This window comes from Lonchura striata, chromosome 7, assembly GCF_046129695.1.
Source record: "Lonchura striata isolate bLonStr1 chromosome 7, bLonStr1.mat, whole genome shotgun sequence".
Classification (NCBI taxonomy): domain Eukaryota; kingdom Metazoa; phylum Chordata; class Aves; order Passeriformes; family Estrildidae; genus Lonchura; species Lonchura striata.
In genome coordinates, this window is record NC_134609.1 from 36,589,988 (window position 1) to 36,610,714 (window position 20,727).

At 55.3% G+C, this 20,727-nt stretch overlaps 3 protein-coding genes and 1 non-coding gene across 4 annotated transcripts; 3 read left to right on the forward strand and 1 right to left on the reverse strand.

Annotated features, from left to right (window-relative positions):
* Positions 1-2,376: 2,376 nt before the first annotated feature.
* Positions 2,377-5,819, reverse strand: EIF4EBP2 (eukaryotic translation initiation factor 4E binding protein 2). The gene is made up of 3 exons (XM_021543881.2): positions 5,638-5,819; positions 4,793-4,969; positions 2,377-4,638 (listed from the first exon to the last, which is right to left on the reverse strand). The coding sequence occupies exons 1-3, from the start codon at positions 5,774-5,776 to the stop codon at positions 4,607-4,609; spliced, it is 348 nt and encodes a 115-aa protein (XP_021399556.1). The 5' UTR covers positions 5,777-5,819; the 3' UTR covers positions 2,377-4,606.
* An 86-nt stretch (positions 5,820-5,905) lies between these two features.
* Positions 5,906-5,977, forward strand: TRNAE-UUC (transfer RNA glutamic acid (anticodon UUC)). Its single transcript has one exon. It is a non-coding gene; the product is annotated as a tRNA-Glu (tRNA).
* Positions 5,978-7,109: 1,132 nt separating this feature from the next.
* LRRC20 (leucine rich repeat containing 20) lies at positions 7,110-14,184 on the forward strand. Its single transcript, XM_021543884.2, has 4 exons — positions 7,110-7,269; positions 8,026-8,175; positions 9,630-9,797; positions 13,608-14,184. The coding sequence occupies exons 1-4, from the start codon at positions 7,188-7,190 to the stop codon at positions 13,757-13,759; spliced, it is 552 nt and encodes a 183-aa protein (XP_021399559.1). The 5' UTR covers positions 7,110-7,187; the 3' UTR covers positions 13,760-14,184.
* Positions 14,185-15,085: 901 nt separating this feature from the next.
* Positions 15,086-19,172, forward strand: NPFFR1 (neuropeptide FF receptor 1). The gene is made up of 4 exons (XM_021543883.2): positions 15,086-15,259; positions 16,968-17,261; positions 17,837-17,936; positions 18,270-19,172. Exons 1-4 carry the CDS (start codon positions 15,226-15,228, stop codon positions 19,063-19,065), a joined length of 1,224 nt encoding a protein of 407 aa, XP_021399558.1. The 5' UTR covers positions 15,086-15,225; the 3' UTR covers positions 19,066-19,172.
* The last annotated feature ends 1,555 nt before the right edge of the window (positions 19,173-20,727 follow it).

Consider the following 20,727-nt stretch of genomic DNA (forward strand, 5'->3'; position numbering starts at 1 on the left):
GCGGGCACCGGGACGGGGCCGAGGGGCGCCCGAGACCGCCCCCGGCTCCGGGACACGCCCCCTGTTCCGCCCCCTGCCCCCCGGGAGCGCCCGGTGCGCAGCATCCCCGCCCGCAGCATCCCCCGAACGCAGCCGCTGTGCCCTTCGGGACCCCTGACTCGCAGCCCCCGTGGTCGCGGGGACACCCGGCACGCAACACCCCGCAGCACGCTGATCCTTCCACCATCTCCTGGTGACAAACCGCAGAGGGGTTGGGACAGAGAGGGGACTGTCAGGTGCCACCACCCCAGCCAGGTTTGCAGTTTTGGGGGCATCATGGCCCTGCTGGCACCTCTCAAAGCCAAAAAGTGCTTTTCCTTCCCAGACATGGGAGACAGGGATGTGTGTGATGGAAGAACAATATCCCGTCCAACCCTGCCCTCTGGCAGTTCAAAACCATTTCCCCTCGTCCTGGCACTCCATGCCCCTGTCCAAAATGTCCAAAATCCCTCTCCAGCTCTCTTGGAGCCCCTTTGGACACCGAAAGGGGCTCTAAGGTCTCACTAGAGCCTGCTCTTCTCCACATGGGCACCCCCCGCCAGCCCAGCCTGGCTCCATATGAAACGTCAGGGCACACCCAGGTCACAGGGTCATCCTTCCTTGCTCAGGCCACTCAGACTCCTGGGAAATAAGGATTTTGCCCACCCATCTGGCCGCTTCCCAGCACCCTACAGGGTGCACCACGGTGGGTTCTTGCCATGGCTTCACCAGTACCAGCAGGTCTAACACCCAGCTCAGCTCATCTCCTGCCCAAAGTCCACCATGGCACGGAGTGAATCCATCAGGCGACTTCAGGCTCCCCTCGTTGCCACAGAAAGATGCTATTTCAGCTAATCCATAAACCCCCAATCCTTTCAGCTCCTACCTGCCTTCCCACACTCCATTTGGGTTAAAACAGTGGCTCTCAGAGCCCCCCAGGTAGGACCCAAACCCCACCTCCCCCTGAACCACCCCAGCATTACAGCCTTGCCCACACCCAGCACCATCAACAACTGCCCTGCTGCTCCAAATAAGTGTTTGTAGGACACCAGCAGGGCGAAGGAAAAGGAGAAAAATGGCGTTAACACATTCACTGGCACTGGGAAGGAGGGCCAGGAATGTAAACGCAGCCCAGAGCTAGTCCGAAAATGGTAACAGCTGGAAAGGAGGGCTGGAAAGTTTGTTCGTTGGGATTCGAGATCCTAGCCAGGCTCCCAGCATCCAGCTCAGCCAAAATACCCTGCCCTCAGCTGCTCTGCTGCACTTACAGTACTAGACTGAAATTCTATAACTTTTAAAACTTATTTTAATTCTCCATTTTAAGATCCCAAATCAGTATCTAGAAGCTCCTTAGGGAGGAGTACACCAAAACCCAGGGATTCACACACACTCCCCTCACTCCAGGGGCTTTGGTAGCTGGGATTAACACATAAAAAACACCCCAAATTTTGGGAGGGAACCAGTTCTCACTGGCATTGCACAGCCTGAACCAGATTCAGAGAAAAGCAGCTCCTAAATGCCTCGTCAGCAATTTTTCTCGCTGTGTTCCTCTCCGTACGCACACTCCAAATTTCCCTGACACTGCAGAATTAAACTGCTGCAATATGAGCAGAATCCACGGGAGGTCATGGCAGGACCACTCCGAGTGCAGCCAAACCAGGGTGCTCCAAGAGGCCCCCCGAACCCTTGGAAACACCCCCCAGCTTCACCCCTGGGAGCTGAATGCTTTGGGAATGTGATGTGCCACTGTGGTATATTTTACACACAGAGCTGAGGTGTCCTCAAGGGATGCATCCCCAAGTGATGCCGGTGGTTTGCTGAGGCACCCACAAAAATTTGGGGGCACCCTCTGTAGCCAGAGGGAGGGGACAGACATCCTGTTGCTGCCCCTCCCTCAGCACCCTAGTGGAGGAAAAGGCATTTGCTGCTCAGACCCGTCACCAGTTACAATGGATGGTATTAAAGAGACTGACCTGGTTTAAAAATTTTTTAAATATATTACAATGTAATTTATTAACATGTATTAATGGTGTCCTACCCCTGAAGGCTCCAAGGCCGAGTTTGATGGACACCTTCCACCAGACCAGGTTGCTCCAAGTCCCATCCAACCAGTCCTTGAAGACTTCCAGGGATGAGGTCAGGACAAAAGTTTGGGGCAATTTTGCACATGGGAGACCTATGGGAAAATCAGGCTTCTCTGTATGGGACATTTTGCAATTTAACCCTCAGCTGCTGGTTCTGGGTTTGACCCTTCCCTGCTCTCAGGGCATGACTAGGAGAGAGCCCATGAGGGGAGTTTGCTCCAAAGTGAAGGGAAAATCCTCCCCACCCCCTCAATCACAGTCCAAATCACCTTGATTTAGTAGAACCAAAATGTTTATTGATCTCACTGTAACAGCAACCACTGGCGAGAGCTTTTCTCCTCCCAAACACCTGCTTGAAGAGACGGTACAAAACAAGAGAAATCCCAAACTGATCCCCTGACTAGCAGAGGAACGCCCTGGCGAGGCCAGGCACTCCCTCCCTGCTCAGCCCCAAGCCCGCTTACAGAAGAGAACCTTTGGGGAGTAAAGTTGCTGGGATGGGGAACGGAGACACAGGGAGGTTGGGAAAGGGGGCATTTAGAGAAAAGAAAATAAACAACAAAAAAGGTTTCCCTCCGGCTCCTGTCCATTGAGTCACGTTGTCCTCGGATATGGTCTAATTGTTTTTGGCTAGCAGAGCAGGTTTCCCAAAACGAGCAGCGGTGCTGAGGGCACCAGGTCCCTGCATCCGTGGTGGCCGTCCTCGCTCTGCCAAGGATGTCCTTGCCCCCTGCCCCTGCCCCTCCCTCGATCCGAGGGCCTAACCGACCTCCTAGGATCTTAGCTTCAAGGAAAATATATTTATTTATATATAATATATATATTTGTGTGTGTCTTATCACCACCCACCCACACACATATACATATTGCTACTTGCACTCACTCACTCGTGCGCCCACGGCCGGGCTGCCGTGTTCACCTCACCTCCCACACGAGGGAAAGGATGGGAAAGACAACCCATTCATTCCCTGGGGTTGTGCTTTTGCTTCTTCCTCCCCCACCCCCAAAACCAGGGGCAGCCCCCTCTCCTTTTGTGAGAAAAGCAGCTGGAAGATGGGAGCTCGCCACCAGCGTCTCCCCGTGCCAAACACACCTAGAAAAATAAATTACAGGATGGAAAGTGCACAAAGCCTGTGGGGTGCCCCCCTCCCCAGCGTGGGTCCCCCAGGCTGGGTACCGAGGTGGGGGGCGACCCCGGCGAGGGAGGGAAAATGGATGGAGCAGGCACTCAGGTGGGGGCTGATAAAATGGCACTTGAGAAGGCTGTGGAGCTGGTGACAGCTCCCAACAGGCAGTAAAAATTCAGAACTGGGGGGCTGGTGAGATTGGGGGGCACAGCCTTGCCCAGCGCTGCTAGTCCGGGTGAGAGTCACACGGAGAGAGGGGGATGAAGAAACCCCATCTCTAGGGGAGGCTCAAGATGGCCATGCCATACCAGGCTGGAAAACGGGAGGTTAACATGGAAATGCTTTATCCACAACAGCATGATCCAGCTGGGAGAAATGCCATCCTGAAAACTGAGCAGAGGATGGCACCGATGGCAGCACCCTGCAAGGAGACCACCCCATCCCTGCGGTGTCTGGTGAGCCCCCACAGCCCCCAGCGACACCCAGTGATTCCTGAGACATCCAACGGTGCCAGAGGGATCTCCCCTCTGTAGGATTCACATTTTAAAGGGTTGGGGGGTAAAAAAAACCCCAAGCAGTACAAAGCACTTTCCCAGAGACACTCGGCCCCAGCCCAGAAAAAGTTGTTGGGGGTAAAGTGCCCCTTTTTAGTACCAAAAATAAAAGCAAGGGTGTTTTATAATATATGGCTACACTGCTGTGAGTCCTGGCTGGTGGGTAGGGGATGTAGCCCCTGGCTGGAGGGCCAAGATGGAAGAAATCCACGTAGGAGAGATGTGGACACGCTGGCTGATTCCAGCAGGGACTACATCAGATCCCTGGAGCACTGAAGGGAACGGGATCCCAACGCTGTCCTTCACTGAATGCCAACACGTCCCAGGGAAACTCAAAGAACACCCTCCCCAGGGAGCAAGCAGGTCCATGATTTTAGGAGTGATGTTTCCCCCTCCTCCTGACAGGCTGCCCAAATTCTCCAGAGGAAGGGGGCAAAGGGGGTGACACAGCTCCACAACACCAAGCTGCTGGCAATGGGAGGTTTGGGTAACAAGAGGGGAATTTTGTGAGGGCACGAGGCAGCAGAAGAGGCAAAGGGATGTTTTAAAAAGAAGCCTGGTGGAGATCAGGCTGCTGGCAGGTGGAAGAAGAGGAATAGGGCCGGATCCAGAAGGGATGCTCCGTCTGGCACGTGCTGGGACCAGTCACCCACAAAGGGGGAGAAGACAGAGCTGCGCTCCCCCCAGAAAAGAGGGGGAGGAGGAGGGCGGGGAGGGGATGCTGGTGGGACCACGGCCACCTCCACCTCGCCGGGACGGATCCTGCTAAGCCGAATGGGGTGTGCACAGGTCTGGGGAGTCGCTGCCTCTCCGTGGTTCCTGCTCAGATATCCATCTCGAACTGAGCATCATCCCCTGGCAAGAGGCGAGGAGAGCAGTGTTAGGGGCATCATCCTCTACCCCAAATCCCTCCTTGTCCCACCCCAGGGGTCCCTTACCCATGGAAGCAGTTTTAGGGGCGTCATCCTCTACCCCAAATCGCTCCCGTCCCGCCCCGGGTGTCCCTTACCCATGGATGGCTTGCCCTCCTGGTGGTTCAAGCTGTTAGAGTCCGCTTTGGGCTCCTCGCCGGCCTCGCCGGGGCTGGTGACGCCGGGAATATTGGGGAGGTGACAAGGCGGGGTCTTGGCCATGGGGGAGTTGCGGCGGTCCAGCAGGAACTTGCGGTCGTAGATGATCCGGGTGCCTGGGGGGAGGACGGGAGCAGAGTGGGGGAATCCGGTTCGGCAGCGCTTGTTTGCCGAAGGAGTTTCCCGGCGGAACGGGCACCCCGTCCAAGGTTCTCCGCCACAGATCGGCGGGGAGGGCTGGGGGGTGCGCGCCGCCGCTCTGCTCGCTCTTATCTGGGCACAACAGGCGCTGGCCAAACACCGCGGCGGCAACCGGGTCCCGGCTGCCCCGGGGCGCTCAGCGCTGTCCCGGCGCAGCGACCGGGCAAACTCATGGCCGGGGTGGGAGCGCGTCCCGGGGATGCCGCTGGAAGCGGCAGCCGGAACACCACGTGTCCCTCTCCGCTGCCCCGGGACGAGGCGTGTCACCGCCCCGCCGTGCCGGGGCGGGGTAGGGACGAGGCGCCGAGCCCCCGGTGCCCGCGTCCCGCGGGGAGCTCCCTGCCAACCCGTCCCGGGATCCAGCTGCCGCCCCGCCGGGACCCTCCGCGCTCCCGGTACGTCCCGGAAAAATAACGAGCCCATCTCCACGCGTGTGCGTCGAGGAGAGCGGGCGGCGGGCGCTACGTATCAGCGACATACAGACGGGATAGAGGCACGGTCCGCCCGCGACACGCGGCGTTCGGGGCGGCGGGCTGGCCCGGGCGCGCTGCCCCGGAGGCCCCGGCGGGCGCGGCGCTTTTACCTCCCGGCGTGGTGGAGAAGAGCGTCCCGCCGGGGGTGGTGCAGTAGTCTGCGGGGAGCTGCGCGGCGTCGCTGAGCGTGACGGTGCGGGTGGGGATGGCCCGGCTCTGGCTGGGCTGGCGGCCGCCTGCGGACGACATGGCCCCCGCTCGGCGCCGCGCTTTGTCCCCGCCGAGCGGCGCGGGCGGAGCGGCCCCGCCCCGGGCCCGCCCCGCCCGGCCCGCCGCCGCCAGGGGGCAGGCGCGGCGCCGCGCCGCCCTCCCCGCGCTTCCCACGTGGTCTAGCGGTGAGGATTCCTGGTTTTCACCCAGGCGGCCCGGGTTCGACTCCCGGCGTGGGAAGATGGGCTTTTTGCTTTTTTGGGAGGGCGGGAAGGAAGGATGGCGGTGTCCTGCCGTTCCGTCCTGTGCAGGATGCCTTCGGGCACAATGTTTTGGCTAGACCGAGCTGAATGAAGTCACTGTCCAAAGGGGTAAAGGAATGCATCCACATATCCCAAACCCAAAAAGGGGTTGTATCCCCATATCCCAAACCACAAAAGTGGTTGCATCTCCATATCCCAAACCACAAAAGTGGTTGCATCCCCATATCCCAAACCACAAAAGGGGTTGCATCCCCATATCCCAAACCACAAAAGAGGTTGCATCCCCATATCCCAAACCACAAAAGGGGTTGCATCCCCATATCCCAAACCACAAAAGGGGTTGCATCACCATATCCCAAACCACAAAAGTGGTTGCATCCCCATATCCCAAACCACAAAAGTGGTTGCATCCCCATATCCCAAACCAAGAAAGGGGTTGTATCCCCATATCCCAAACCACAAAAGTGGTTGCATCCCCATATCCCAAACCACAAAAGTGGTTGCATCCCCATATCCCAAACCAAGAAAGGGGTTGTAGCCCCACATTCCAAACTAGGAAAGGGGTTGTATCCCCATATCCTATATCAGGAAAGGGGTTGTATCCACATATCCCAAACCAGGAAAGAGGTTGCAACCCTGTATTCCATACTAGGGAACAGCATTCATCTCCATATCCCAAACCAGGAAAAGGGCATTAATCCCTATATCCCAAATAAGGAAATGGGTTGCATCCCCTTATGTCAAACTGGGAAAGAGCATGCATCCCCATATCCCACACAAGGAAAAAGCACCTATGCCCATGTCCCAAAACAGGAAAATGGCATATCCAATACTAGGAAGGAGGATGCATCCAAATATCTCAGACCAGGAAAAGGGATGCATCCTCATTTCCCAAACCAAGAAAGGAGACGAATCCCCATATCCCATACCAGGATAGGGGATACATCCCCATATGCCAAGCCAAGGAATAGGATGCATCTATATACCCCAAAAGCACCATCCTGGAAAGCTGGGAATCTCACCCTGAGGGACATGCCAGCCCCAGCACAGCCTCCCTCCCTCCCGGGAACACTGATCCTGTCAGTTATTTTTAGTATCCCTCTCCCAGAGGCCAGAGTGGCTGGTTTCTCCCTCCAGCCCTGGATCCCCCAGTCCGAAGCGCGTTCCCGGCGGAACCAGCCACCCACATGCAGAAGAGGATGGGCGAGGCGGTCGCCCGGGTGGCCAGGAAGGTGAACGATACGGTGGAGAACAAAACGGATTCCCTGGGTAAGCCCAGCGCTCCGTCCCAGCTCCCACCTGGGCCCCGGACGAGGATCGGGTATCCGGGAGCAGGGCTCTATTTTTCACTGCCACAGTCTAAAAAAAGCTGTTGGCATTCCCTCCCTGCGGTTCTGGAGAAGAGAAGGGTTCCCCCAAAGGGTCCTCAGCCCCACAAAGTTAGAGCAGGTTCACAAAATCCCATGGGGTGTGTCCCCTCCTTGCAAGCAGTGGCAGGAGCAGATTTTTCCCCATGTGGCCTTGTCAAATTTCTTTTTTCCTGCAATTTCCCCATTTCCATCTAATACCCAAGAGTAGAGTGCAGATCATCAAAGGAGAGAGATGAAAGCCACTCATTTTTATTCCCACTGGATTCCTGGCCCTGGGATATAAACCAGCTTCGTTGCTCAGGCTCTCCACATCCTCCTGAGAGAAATGTGGGAGGATGGAACATCAGCCCCTGCGGTGGCTTTGGGAAGGGGGTTTCTATCCATGGAGTCTCCTGAGAGGCGAAACAGAAACAACTCAGGACAAAACAAGAAGGCCACGAGGTGAGAAGAACAACAAAATCTTTTTTCCTGTCCCCACCGCTTGCCATGGGACAACCACCCGTGACCATGGGAAATCCAGCCAGGAGCATGCCCAGGGAAATCCATCCTTTTCAGCGGTGGAATAAGCATCCCTGGGCTGTTCATCCACCCCCAGGGAATTAGGGACACAGGGGAGCAGGAGGACTGAAGTTGTTAGACCCTTGCCTTTGCGCAGATCTGGCCAACTGCAAACTGATGACCTTCCCTGTTGGAATCTACAAAGCCATGAGGAGCGTCACCGAGGGGATCCATCACATCTCCCTGGCCAACAATGAGCTCAAGTCCATCACCAGCCGATTCCTCACCACCTTCAGCCAGCTGAGAGGTAAGGGACTGCCACTTCCAACCCTCTGGGACATTCCAGGAGCCCCCAGGATGCTGCAGAGGGAGCAAAGCACCAAGAGTCTCCCCTGAGCTCACACCTCATTGCAAGCATTAGTTCAGACCCCAAAATATCAATTTTTCCTTATACCTTCTGCACCTTGAAGGTTCTGCTCTCACCCACCCTTCCAAACTGGTATCAGGATGCTGTGGAGTCACTGATCACCCCCCAGATCCCTCCAAGGATGGGGCTGAGGATAGAGGAGGACAGGAAAGGCAGCTTGGGGATAACAGAGCATGGCAATCCAGGCTCTGCCGACTAATTAGTCCTCATCGTGAGACATCAATGAGAGTTAATCACTGCAGGAGATGGGAGCGATCATCAGCACCACGGGGACACCTTCCTTCGGAGCCCAGAGAAGGCAACCTGAGGCTAATCCATTAAAAAATGGCCATGCAAGCATCCAGAGCATCCAGCACCACGGTATTGAGCACCGAGGACCAGCGCTGGGGATGCTCTGGCAGCTTCTAAAATCAATTTTGTTCCCACAACATACCACACAAATGCCACTGTGGTGAGTGCCTGGGAAGGCTTCCCTTGTTCTGGAGCTGGAGCATCGTCTGTGAGAACACCCCTTGACTGGGGAAAGGAAATATATCCAGCAAAGGAAATCAATTTTCATTTTCTAGACAGCACAACAAGCCCTGAAAGGAAAAATTTACTTTGTTTCCCAGCAAGGGCTTTGCTCCACCAGTGAACCAATCACTCATGTGATGACCTGTGCTGGGTCTGAGCAGGAACAGATGCCCCAGGGCTGGGGACAGGCTGAATAAGGCAGGACCTATAAATGCCAGGTATTAGCAGGGGCAGAGCAGCTTGTGTGGGTATTTATAGTGCAGAAAGCTCTGTGTCACTGGAGAAGGGCACTGGGGCAGCAGGATTTGGGTTCTGTTCCAAGGAGTGCTACTTCTGGCCCACAGGAGCTCATTTCTGGGGTGGGAAAGCATCACAGATAGGTAAACTGCAAAAAATAGATATTTTTCACATCCAAAGACCTTTCTTCCATTGTTCTGTTTATTCCTCAGAAGGAGTCCAGGCACATGAATATAGAGAGCTTAAGCCATGACAAATGTCCGTTGGGGAGGTAATTGCACTGACTTTATGAGGAAATATTCCTTATTTTTTATGGATCCTGTTTGCAAAAGGCCCCCCAGTTTCATTAGGAAAGCCTGAGGAAACAAACAAAAGCATTGCTCCTAAATGTGGTATTCCCAACAGGCAAACCTACAATCACAACTACGGAAAATAGCAAAAGGAAAAAGCCCAAATTTTGGAGCTGGAATCCCACTGATGCACCTGGCAGTCCACGGGGGCCAGAGGCTGTAAGCAAGCTGTGCATTAGTTTATTTTCCCATCTTTTTTCCCTGCATCCCACCACCTCCCTGCTCTTTTCGCAGAGCTCAACCTGGCGGGCAACTACCTGCACCGCCTGCCCGAGGAAATCGGCTCCCTGCTGCACCTGCGGGCCATCGACCTCTCCCGCAACCGGTTCCGGCGCTTCCCGGAGCCCCTGGCCGCTGTCCCCGCCCTGGAGACCATCGACCTGGAAGAGAACGAGATCGTAGGTGAGGAGGACTTTTCCCGCTGGAAAAAGGTGATTTAGCATCACCCCGAGGGGTGTTGGCCACTGCCAGGAATGCACAGTGTCTCTGTGTCTCATCACCCTGACAGGGAAGAATTTATTCCCAATATCCCATCTAGCCCTACTCTGAGTTTGAAACCATCCCCCTTTGTCCCATCTTGACATTCTCAGGAGGACAAAATTAACCACAGCTGCCCCCAGCAGTGACCTCCTTTATCATCAGAGCCTGCTTAGCCATTTGCCTTTCCCGGGAAAGGAAATTTGCCTCCCAGGGAAAAGCTGCTGCAGGCACAGTGGGAACCAAGCCCCATTCGAGCTGCCCTATTCACCATGTAGCTCTTAAAGGTACCTCCAGCTGGGGTGAGCCAAAATCCCCAGATTTCATTAAAAAAAACAGAGCTGATTGCAGAAACCGGCCCCAGGAATGCTGGGCTGGGATGTTTGCTGCCAGGCTAAGCAAGGACATGAGCCCACCTGAACATTTCCCAGAACAAACAGCCGCTGTTTAACACTGTCAAATCCCCTAAAAATTCAATTAAAGGAATGGTAAGAGCTGCTCATCCCTCAGCCCTGCAGTGGCAGGAAAATTTTTCATGTGCAAAACGCTGAAGGCTTTGGAGTCTGTGAAAGCTGGGCAAAAGAGGCAGCTGTTGCACACAGATAAAAGTGAATTTATTTAGCAGGCAGCTCTCAAAGAGCCCAGTCTGGAGCATCCCCCAACCCTCACGGACCCCCAGGGAGGCAAATATCAGAGTCCACTCAGTTTTGCTGTTTTCTCTGGGATTGCTTCAGCTGCTGCTGTGAAAGCTGCTCCCTGCAACATGAGGTTTATTAACAGCCTCACATCAGCTGCTCCCCAGCTGTGCCTGTAGAAACACTGGAATTAAAAACTGCTTCCACAGGAGCCAGAGAAAAACATGGCTTTTCCTCACCCTCTTTTTCTCTCCTGCCTCCTGGAGAGAGCTGTCTCACTTTTAGTTCCCCTCCATCACTTTTTGAGTTCAACTGGCTGATTTCCATCCGAGCTGGTCTCCGAACAGCATTTTCCCCACTTGTTGTGTGGAAGCAGGATGCTGCCAGAAGGGAATGCAGCTTTTTGATGCCTTTTCCCTGCTAATATGCAGGGAGGAAAGGCTGCCTCCAGGGTTGTACCCAAGCTGATTGATCCCAGGGGAGGGGGTGGCTTGGAACCCAAGCTGGGTCACCTCCCACCTCAGCTCAGAGGTGTCCTCCAGATGCGGGGAAAATAAAAACAGAGTAAAATTTGACAATTTCAAGGCAAAATGTTGTAGGGATATGTCTGAGTAGTGCACACCACTCTGTCTGGCTGCAGAAATAGGTGATGTGAGCATATTTTGCACATTTTCTGGAAAGGGAAGAGGTAGAGACCAGAAAGCCAGGGGGTTTCAGCCTTTTTTTTTTTTTTTTTTTTCCCAAGGAAACAAAAACCTGGGCAGTCATACTGCTACCACCAACCCTTCCCAAACAGGTTCCCCTGCACGTGAGCTGGTGTTTTCTTGGGTTGCAGATGCCCTGGTTTGTGGTGCTGTGCAAGTGCTGATCCTGACTGTCCTGTGCCATCCCAGAGATGCTGGAGAGCTCCTACTAGGGCTGCAAATCTGATTTAAAAGCTCCTGCTGAAACAGCTGAGTGACTTGCTAAGACATATTGAACTGGAGTTGGTAGGTGATGTTTTCCAAAGGGAAACAGGAGTGAAAGGAGATTAATTAATGCCTGCCTGGAGCCTGTGGGCTCTGTGAAGGAGACATTTAGTGCCACAAGCCAGCCTTTTCATCTAAACAAACTGTAATTATGTAGCTATTACTGTCAGTGCTTTTAACTCTTTCCCTGGTAATTAGATTTATATCAAATCAACGTTTAAAGCTCCCAAATCCATGGGGATATTTTGGTGCCAGGAGCTTCAGCTTCTCTTTCCCTTATGTCTTGATTAATGGTTTAATAGGGATGATGTTGAGACTGCTGCCAAGGCTGGGGAGGTCACTGCTGGGGGCAGCTGTGGTTAATTTTGTCCTCCTGAGAATGTCAAGATGGGACAAAGGGGGATGGTTTCAAACTCAGAGTAGGGCTAGATGGGATATTGGGAATAAATTCTTGCCTGTCAGGGTGATGAGACACTGACACAGAGACACTGTGCATTCCTGGCAGTGTCCAAGGCCAGGCTGGATGGGGCTGACAGCAACCTGGGACAGTGGAAGCTGTCCCTGCCTCCATCCAGGGGGTGGACTGGATGAGCTTTAAGGTCCCCTTCCAACCCAGACCATTCCACTCACTTATTCTCACATTCTGCATTAATTATGTAAAGAAGCCTTTTCCCTCCCTGGTGAAGCCAGCATGAATAATTCAGGCTCAAATGCAAGTGCCTCATCCATTGGGAAGGCAGCAAGGAATGCTTTGGGTTGTTTCTCGAGGAATTTGTGGCTCACAGGGCACAACCCCACAGCTACAGGCTGCACCATGTGCCCTGCCTGTCCCTTCATGCCAGGGGTGAGTCACTGCACCTCACCTGGAATTAAGGAGCAGAGCTGAGCTGTTCCCAGCCTGGGAAGATCTTGGTCCCCGAAATACTTTACTAAACTCCCTAATTTAAGCAAAATGGGTGAAAGCACTTTTAACTTTATCGTGCTGCATAGAGGATGATGAAACTTATTCTCCACTGTTTTAGATCATGATTAAAAAGGAAGATGTATGAAAAAATATATTACTTTGGTGCTTCAAGGGAAAAAAAAATTAGCAAAATGATACGGGGGAATGGCAGTGAACAAATCCACCATGAAGAAGAGTTATTAAAAAAATTCATGTGAAGCTCTGCCTGATGAGCTATGTGCTCCTAGGGAATTTGTGTAAGGAAAATAACACGATTTTCTGGAGGAGAAAGAGGGAAAAAACAAAGGCATTGAAGTGTTTGAGTATTTTTCCAGCATAAAATAAGTTTCATGGTTTAAAAATTACATAATCATCTACCAGATATAATTACAACATCGCAATTCTGCTCCAGGTGCTGGCAGAGGAAGCAGGAGCTGGGATAGAAAAGGCTCTTGTCATTTTGGTGGCCAAATTATAAAGAAATTGGTCTAGGTAAATCAGACAAGTGGGCTTTGCTAGCTCAAAATATTGTGAATTGTAGCAAAATCTATCACCTTTTAATGACCTTGATTAGGTTTAGGTTTTCATATTGGTCTGATTCCTCTGCTCTCAGTGGATTCACATTGGGACAATCCAGCTGAGCTGCACCTTTTTTTTAATGCGGAGTTTATAAATGTCATGTTTTCTGAAGGACAACACCCAAACTGGTGGAAAATGCAAAACAGAAGGGTGCCTCTTGATGGCTGAGGGCCATTTTGCAGCCTGTCCAACAAGGGCAAAGACCATGTGCCTTCCTGTTAGCTTGGAGAGGACTCCTGGGCATTGCAACACTGGGGATAAAATCAGGGAATAAGTCTTTGAATCCCAATTTAATGTCCCAGCAGGGGTTTTATTAGTGCTGGGAGAACTGGGGGGCAGTGCCCACACTGGATATCTTCATGTTTGCACCTTGCTGATACATTCCTTAGAATCACAGGATCACTTATGTTGGAAAATACCTCTATTGAGTCCAACCAATACCCATTTGCCTGAGCAGTTGGATAAATTAATATTTCACTGTGATTCTGTTTTGCTCAAAGCCTGCAGGCAGTCAGGAAGCCGCGTTTGCTGCAGGCTGTCCATCAAAAGGATCTTTCATCCCCTCCACCCCTCTCCAGGGCAGATTCTCACCTCTGTGCTGTCTTTCCAGAGGTGCCAACGGATAAATTGGCCTCCATGGCGTTGCTGCGGAGCCTCAACCTGCGGGCGAACCCCGTCAGCCCTGAGGTGCGGCTGCTGGTCCAGCCCCTGGTTCCCTTCGACCTGCTGCTGTCTCCAGAGGAGCCCATCCCTAGAGCCTGACAGGATCCCAGGCTGCCCGAGCTGTCCCGAGGGGTGACTGCCCACCAGAGTGGTTTGCCTTAGGTCAGTCCCTGCTACGCCCCCGTTTATGCCCCAAAGCTGCAGCCAGAGGTTCCCAAACCCGAGCGAGTGCCTCAATTTTCCTAAATTAAAAGCAAGCAGTGGGGCTCCCCCGTGAAGGGATGGCTCTGCCAAATCCCGAGCCAGGCAATCTCCTGCTTATGTGTTTTGCAGAGGAGCTGCAACACATGTGCTGGGAGGTTTGGGTAGAGCTGGGGGAAATCTGGACGTTCAGCCTGCCACCCAGGCACTGACGGGGAGCAGTGGGATGGTGGAGGATATCCCTGCAGCTGTAAGGGTTCTCCCTGGAACTGCTGACAAAGTGGTGGTGTGCCAAGTGCCTGATTAAATGCTTTCCTGTTACACTGGGGGCTTTGTATCTGATTAAATTTGAATTACCAGTCTTGTCCTTAGAGAAGCCCCTTCGCTCAGCTGCTCACTGCAGCCTCCAACTGGATTCTCCCAGATTCAAGGGGTAATTCCCTGGAAAAATCCTTGTTTTCCAAAAAAATTTTCTTCCCTTCTGTTTTTTTCACCGTGGAAGCCAAAGTGACCCAATGCCAGTAGGTCCCCACACGCTGCTGATCCCGTGGCTGTCCCCAGAAGTGTGTGCCCACCTCTTGGGTGCTGTGGGTCCTCAAGTTGTGCTGATTCCCTTCCCAGGAAGAAATGTCCTGGAGAGAGTGGCTTCTTGGCTTGGCTTGGCCACTGCTAAGCACAGCCATGTACCTTAGCAGCTGGCTGCCTGCAAAAGAAAAACTCCTGAGAGAAACTCCAGGTGTTATCTCAGAATGCCTTGTTTAAACATCTCCCTTGTTTGTTCCTTTTTTTATTTAAGGGACAAATACTTCCCAATGCTGTGTGTGGTCTGGGGACAGCCAGGAACGGTAAATCCTGTAAATATTTGACTTCTAGACTTGCCAAACTTTGATAAAAGATTATGGTGAGAGATGTTGGGCATGCCAGAGGAGCTGGGGTTGAGTGGACCATCCTGAAACCAGGACCAGCATCTCTAAACATCGTGTTGCTTTTCCCTCTGTGTGGATTGATGGGTGGGGGATCTCCCCACTCGTTTTGAGGCTCCTGGCATATTTTCCTCCCGGGACGGACAGGAGCGCTGCTGGGGACACCAGCCACCAGCTGCCAGCATCACTGTGGGGACCTCGGTGGCAGCGAGGGGCCACAGACCCGGACTACCCGGGTATCCATGGCGATAGGAGGCTCTTTCCCCCCGCACCCCCTCCCCTTCTCCGCCGCAGCCGGCGAGCAGCCGCAACCGGCGCGGCGGCACCGCGGCGGCGGCTCCGGGGCTCCGGGGCTCCGGACCGGGCGGGAGGAACGGAGCGAGGGACGGGGGCGAACCGCGCTCCCTCCCCGGGCAGCAGATCGCCTTCTGCACGGGAGCGATGCAGCCCCCGGAGCCGGGTCGGGCCGGCGGAGGTGAGTGCTAAGATCTGATTGATTTTATCCTCCCAGAAAAGCTATCCACCCCTCATGTCAGCCCCCTATTCCATCAGACCAGCCTTTCCCTGCGGTGGTTTCCCACAGCCGGGCAGGGAGGCAGGTAATCCATCGTCCCCCGTGCGGTCCCCCCATCCCCTTGTCCTCACGTCAGGTGGTGTCAGTCAGTGGTGAGCTGAGGAAGCCTGCATCCATCCATCCATCCATCCATCCATCCATCCATCCATCCATCCATCCATCCACTCACTCATCCGTTCAGCACCCACCCGGGTGCTCAGCAGCCCCTTGTTTTCCTTTCCCCGTCTTCCACCTCGCTTTAAAACCAACTCCAATTCTATAGGACACCAACCTACTGCTCGTGCTGCACTGCAGCCCCAAAAAATAAAGTCCAGCAAAGTTTTAGGCTTAATATCACAGGTTTTGGGCAATCTCATTACAGTGTTCGTTATTGCTCCTGCTTACAGAGCTGGTTCACACATCTGATACTGATCATCTGGAGAATCTTGCCCCCTCGATCCCGATACTCCCTTGCCTCTCCAAGAGCCTCCTTCTCCTGTGTCAGCTGCATACCACCCCAGCGCCTTTCTGAATCCCCACTGGAAATGTGTTGCCCAAATCCTACACTCAGGACTGGGGTATTAGGGGCTGGATAGGGCCTCCTGCCTGCTGGAACCTTGAGGAAGCCGGTGGTCCCGGTGGCTGGGAAAAGCATCTCGGCTGGTGAGCTGGGCACCGGCATCGGCGCAGGGATGGGGGATGCTCCGGCTGCCCAGCACACAGCGGTTTTGGAGGGCTGTCAGCGCAGGGCTGACCTGCAGGTGTCTAGGCTGAGCCTTAAAGCTAAAATGTGCCTTTCCTCGGCTCACAACTGCAGCCTGGATTCTCCCGGAGCCAGTCCCGTCACCGCTGCAGGCAGCTCCTGCCCACGCCCGGCATCCTCCCGCATCGCTGCCTGTGTGCGGCTGGGGAAGCCCGAGGGTGGGAGCTGCCGAGCTGCTGGTGACAAAATACCACCCCCGCGCCTCCATCAGGACCTCCCAGATAATGATCAGAAAGACAATTATCGCTTTAGATGTGAGAGGAGGGGAGGGTGTCCTCTGCCTCAGCCCCTTTCCTCTGGTTCTTGCGGTTTTGCCGGGAAGAATAAGATTTTGCGGAATATCGAATTGAAAACCTTGGAAGCACAAGGAGAAGCAGCGGCAGCCGCCCGGGGGCAGGGATGGTCCCAGGCCAGCCGTGACTGGGACCGCACGGATACAACTCCCATAAGGCCGGAGCACTGGAGTGTCAGGATGTGGATTTGTCTTCCTTGCATCATCCCTAAAAAAAAGGCCCACGAGATTAGGATGTCTTCTGGGCCGCCCTAATTCCTCATCAAAAGAATGATGCAAATACTAATAATATAAAGTAATAACGATATCACACAATAATTGTATCAAATAATAATTACATTGATGGTATAAAACAATCATGATTTAAAATAATTCAGCCGAGGTGCTGGAAAACCTTGAGCTGTGTAACCCAAGGAGGAGACTTGTTGGGGCATGGAGATGAGTACAGCAGGACATGTCCCAGCCAGTCTGGGCACTGGAATAAATATGAAAACACACCTCTGGAGGCATAAGAAATGAAGGGAATAATTGCTTTATTCTCTCCTGGCTTCATTTTCCTGCTTTCCCTTCCCCAGGCCCTTCCAATGGTACCTGGTGGCCCAACTCCAGTGCCAACCACCTCCTGAGGGAGAACTCCACCTTCCTGGCGTACTACCAGCACTCCTCCCCCGTGGCTCTCATGTTTATCCTGGCCTACACCTTCATCTTCCTCATGTGCGTGATCGGCAATGTCCTGGTGTGCTTCGTGGTGGTGAAGAACCGCCAGATGCGCACGGTCACCAACATGTTCCTCCTCAACCTGGCCATCAGTGACCTGCTGGTGGGCATCTTCTGCATGCCCACCACCCTGGTGGACAATCTCATCACAGGTGAGCAAGGAGAGGAAGGGGGAAAGACCTTTTTTTTTTTTTAGGTTCTGGCCATTTAAGTTTGTCCCTAATGCTGCATTTGCATATTTGTTTGAAGTCCAGCCATTCTTTACCAAGCAACATTGAAAAAAACCTCCTTTCTACATCCACCTTCTCCTGTGCTGGCTCAGCTCTGCCTGTTGACCTTTCCAAAGATAAGGCACTGGGAGGGTTCAGCTGCAGCAGCAGCCAGGCCATAGGGCAGGGTTTGTATCTATTGATTATGGGGTGTGATTTATTTATGGTCTTGGTATTGGGGTCAAGAAACAAGATTAAAGTCCTTCTGATTGAGGGTCCCAAAGTTGGTAGGAAAAATGACAGCCACCATGTTCCTTGAGTTTCTAAGTGTAATGTGCATCCTTTTTACCAGTTTTGGGGTTCTTCTTTAAGGATCCATGCTGCTAAAGGCTATCTCCACACAAGACCCCTCTTAGGAGCAGGACTTGGCATCCCCCAGCAACAACACAGTGGATAGGGACACCTAAAGGGAGCTGGGTGAGCCAGAGGCACCTACAGCCTCCAGTGTCCCCTCACAGGTTGGCCCTTTGACAACATCATGTGCAAAATGAGCGGCCTGGTGCAGGGCATGTCCGTCTCCGCCTCTGTTTTCACGCTGGTCGCCATTGCTGTGGAGAGGTATGTTGGCACGGGGATGTGGGGATGTGGGGACCAAGCAATGTCCAGCAGGTCCAGGTGCCCTGTGCGGTTCCCATTGCAGGGAAGCTCTTGGGAATGTCAGGAGCCTGTCACAGCTCTCCAGGAGGACCACAGAGCTGTTCATGGGGCATTCCAGCAAGGTGTCCTTCCCCACACTGGGCTGAAAACACCAACTTATCTCTGCCACCAAAGGACACGTGTAAAGAGCAACCCACCTTGCCCTCCATTCCCAACCCTGGGTCCTGGCTGCCCTCCTTCCCCAGGGATGTCCCCACCAGGTGCCCAAAGCTACCATCAGCTGTTCTCCCACAGGTTTCGCTGCATCGTCCACCCCTTCCGGCAGAAGCTGACACTGAGGAAAGCCCTGCTGACCATCGCCATCATCTGGGTGCTGGCCCTGCTCATCATGTGCCCTGCTGCCGTCACCCTGACTGTCACCAGGGAGGAGCACCACTTCATGGTGGACACCTACAACAACTCCTACCCTCTCTATTCCTGTTGGGAGGCCTGGCCTGAGACAGGGATGAGGAGGATCTACACCACCGTCCTCTTCTCCCACATCTATGTGGCTCCCCTCGCCCTCATCGTCATCATGTACGCCCGCATCGCCTTCAAGCTCTTCAAGTCAGTGGCGCCCGCCCATGGTGGAGAGGAGACGGAGGGGAGGAGGATCTCCCGGAGGAAGGCCAAGGTCATCAACATGCTCATCATTGTTGCCCTTTTCTTCACCATCTCCTGGCTGCCCCTCTGGACGCTGATGTTGCTGACGGATTACGGGCAGCTGAGCGAGGGCCAGCTGCGCCTGCTCACCGTCTACGTCTACCCGTTCGCCCACTGGTTGGCCTTCTTCAACAGCAGCGCCAACCCCATCATCTACGGCTACTTCAATGAGAACTTCCGCCGGGGCTTCCAGGAGGTCTTCAGGGCCCCGCTCTGCTCGCTCCACAGCCAGCGCAGGCCCTACACCCCCCGCAGCCACGCTCATAGGACCCTCTTCGGCACTCGCAACCGCATCTTCACCCAGGTGCGAACCAGCGACTCACCAGCCGTGTCCGAGTCAGGGCCACTGGCCCCGCGCCACGCTGGTGCCCCTGCGTGGGACGGCTGAGGAGCTGTGGCCACCAAACCCCTCTGGACCAAGGGCTTGTGGGGTGGGGAGTGGGGACTTGCCACATTATGGCCACGAGACATGGAAATAAAGGTGTGTCCTACTGCTGCCTTGTTCCTGGCTAGGCTCCTCCACTTCCCCCACAGCACCATCCGGAGGACCCCTGGCTGAGCCCCCTGGGCCCTGCCAGAACCCCCCTTATCCACCCCAGTCCAGGCACAGGGCCAGGGGATGCAGGGATCCTGTCCATGCTTGGCCATGCTACAGAGAGGCATGCAGCACCATGCTGTGCTGGACCAAGCCATGCCATGTGGGACTGTGTGAAACCACGCTGCCATGGTCGTGCCAGGCAGGACCAAGCCATATTGTGCTGGACTGTGCTACCCCATGGCCAAGGGGAATGGACCATTCCATGGCCATTCCACAGATGGACAATGCTGTGGCCATGGTGTAATGAGGCATCCCACAGTGCTGTGGCCATGCTGGACCAAGCTGGGCTGGACCACGCCATCCCATGCTATAGTGACCCTGCTAGACCAAAGCATGCCATGCAGGACAATGCCACTCCTTGCATTTGTGGCCATTCTGGACCATCCCACCATACTGCAGTGGCCGTGCCATGCTGGACCAAGCCATGCCATGCCACCCCAGGCTGTCATCATGCCATGCTGGATTGTGCCAGCCATGCCATGCAGGATCACGCCGTGCTGGACCATGCCACCGCTTGCTACTATGGCCATGCTGAACCATGCTGGGCTAGGACCATGCTGTGCGGGTCCATGACAGCCCAGGCTGTTCTGGCCATGGTGAGCAGGACCATTCCCAGGCAGGCAGAGCCATTCCCAGGCAGGCTGGGCCATTCCCAGCTGGGCCGGGCCATTCCCAGGCAGGCCGGACCATTCCCAGGCAGGCCGGACCATTCCCAGCCGGGCCGGGCCGTTCCCACCGGGCCGGGCCGTTCCCGGCGGGGCCGGGCCGTTCCCAGCAGGCCGGGCCGTTCCCACCGGGCCGGGCCGTTCCCAGTGGGGCCAGGCCGTTCCCGGCCGGGCCGTTCCCACCGGGCCGGGCCGTTCCCAGCCGGGCCGGACCGTTCCCAGCCGGGCCGTTCCCAGCCGGGCCGTTCCCAGCCGGGGCCAGACCATTCCCACCAGGCCGGGCCGTTCCCACCGGGCCGGGCCGTTCCCAGCGGGGCCGGGCCGTTCCCAGTGGACCGGGGCCGGACCGTTCCCAGCCGGGCCGGACCGTTCCCAGCAGGGCCGGGCCGTTCCCACCGGGCCGGGCCGTTCCCAGCCGGGCCGTTCCCAGCCGGGCAGAGCCGTTCCCACCGGGCCGGGCCGTTCCCAGCCGGGCCGTTCCCAGCCGGGCCGTTCCCACCGGGGCCGGGCCGTTCCCACCGGGGCCGGGCCGTTCCCACCGGGGCCGGGCCGTTCCCACCGGGCCGGGCCGTTCCCACCGGGCCGGCCGTTCCCACCGGGCCGGGCCGTTCCCACCGGGGCCGGGCCGTTCCCACCGGGCCGGGCCGTTCCCACCGGGCCGGGCCGTTCCCAGCCGGGCCGTTCCCAGCCGGGCAGAGCCGTTCCCACGGGGCCGGACCATTCCCAGCCGGGCCGTTCCCGGCCGCGCCGCGTGGCGCGGGGCGGGCCGGGTGCGCGCGCGCGCGGG

Bases quoted from the DNA above. Each gene is read 5' to 3' on its own strand.
- EIF4EBP2 (XM_021543881.2), bottom strand. From the start codon at position 5,776: ATGTCGTCCGCAGGCGGCCGCCAGCCCAGCCAGAGCCGGGCCATCCCC. The intron at 4,970-5,637 runs GTAAAAGCGCCG...TCCTCCCCCCAG, and splicing joins CTTCTCCACCACGCCGGGAG to GCACCCGGATCATCTACGAC. The intron at 4,639-4,792 runs GTAAGGGACACC...GCCTCTTGCCAG, and splicing joins GGAGGGCAAGCCATCCATGG to GGGATGATGCTCAGTTCGAG.
- LRRC20 (XM_021543884.2), top strand. From the start codon at position 7,188: ATGCAGAAGAGGATGGGCGAGGCGGTCGCCCGGGTGGCCAGGAAGGTG. The intron at 7,270-8,025 runs GTAAGCCCAGCG...GCCTTTGCGCAG, and splicing joins GAACAAAACGGATTCCCTGG to ATCTGGCCAACTGCAAACTG. The intron at 9,798-13,607 runs GTGAGGAGGACT...CTGTCTTTCCAG, and splicing joins GGAAGAGAACGAGATCGTAG to AGGTGCCAACGGATAAATTG.
- NPFFR1 (XM_021543883.2), top strand. From the start codon at position 15,226: ATGCAGCCCCCGGAGCCGGGTCGGGCCGGCGGAG. The intron at 15,260-16,967 runs GTGAGTGCTAAG...TCCCTTCCCCAG, and splicing joins GCCGGGTCGGGCCGGCGGAG to GCCCTTCCAATGGTACCTGG. The intron at 17,262-17,836 runs GTGAGCAAGGAG...GTCCCCTCACAG, and splicing joins GGTGGACAATCTCATCACAG to GTTGGCCCTTTGACAACATC.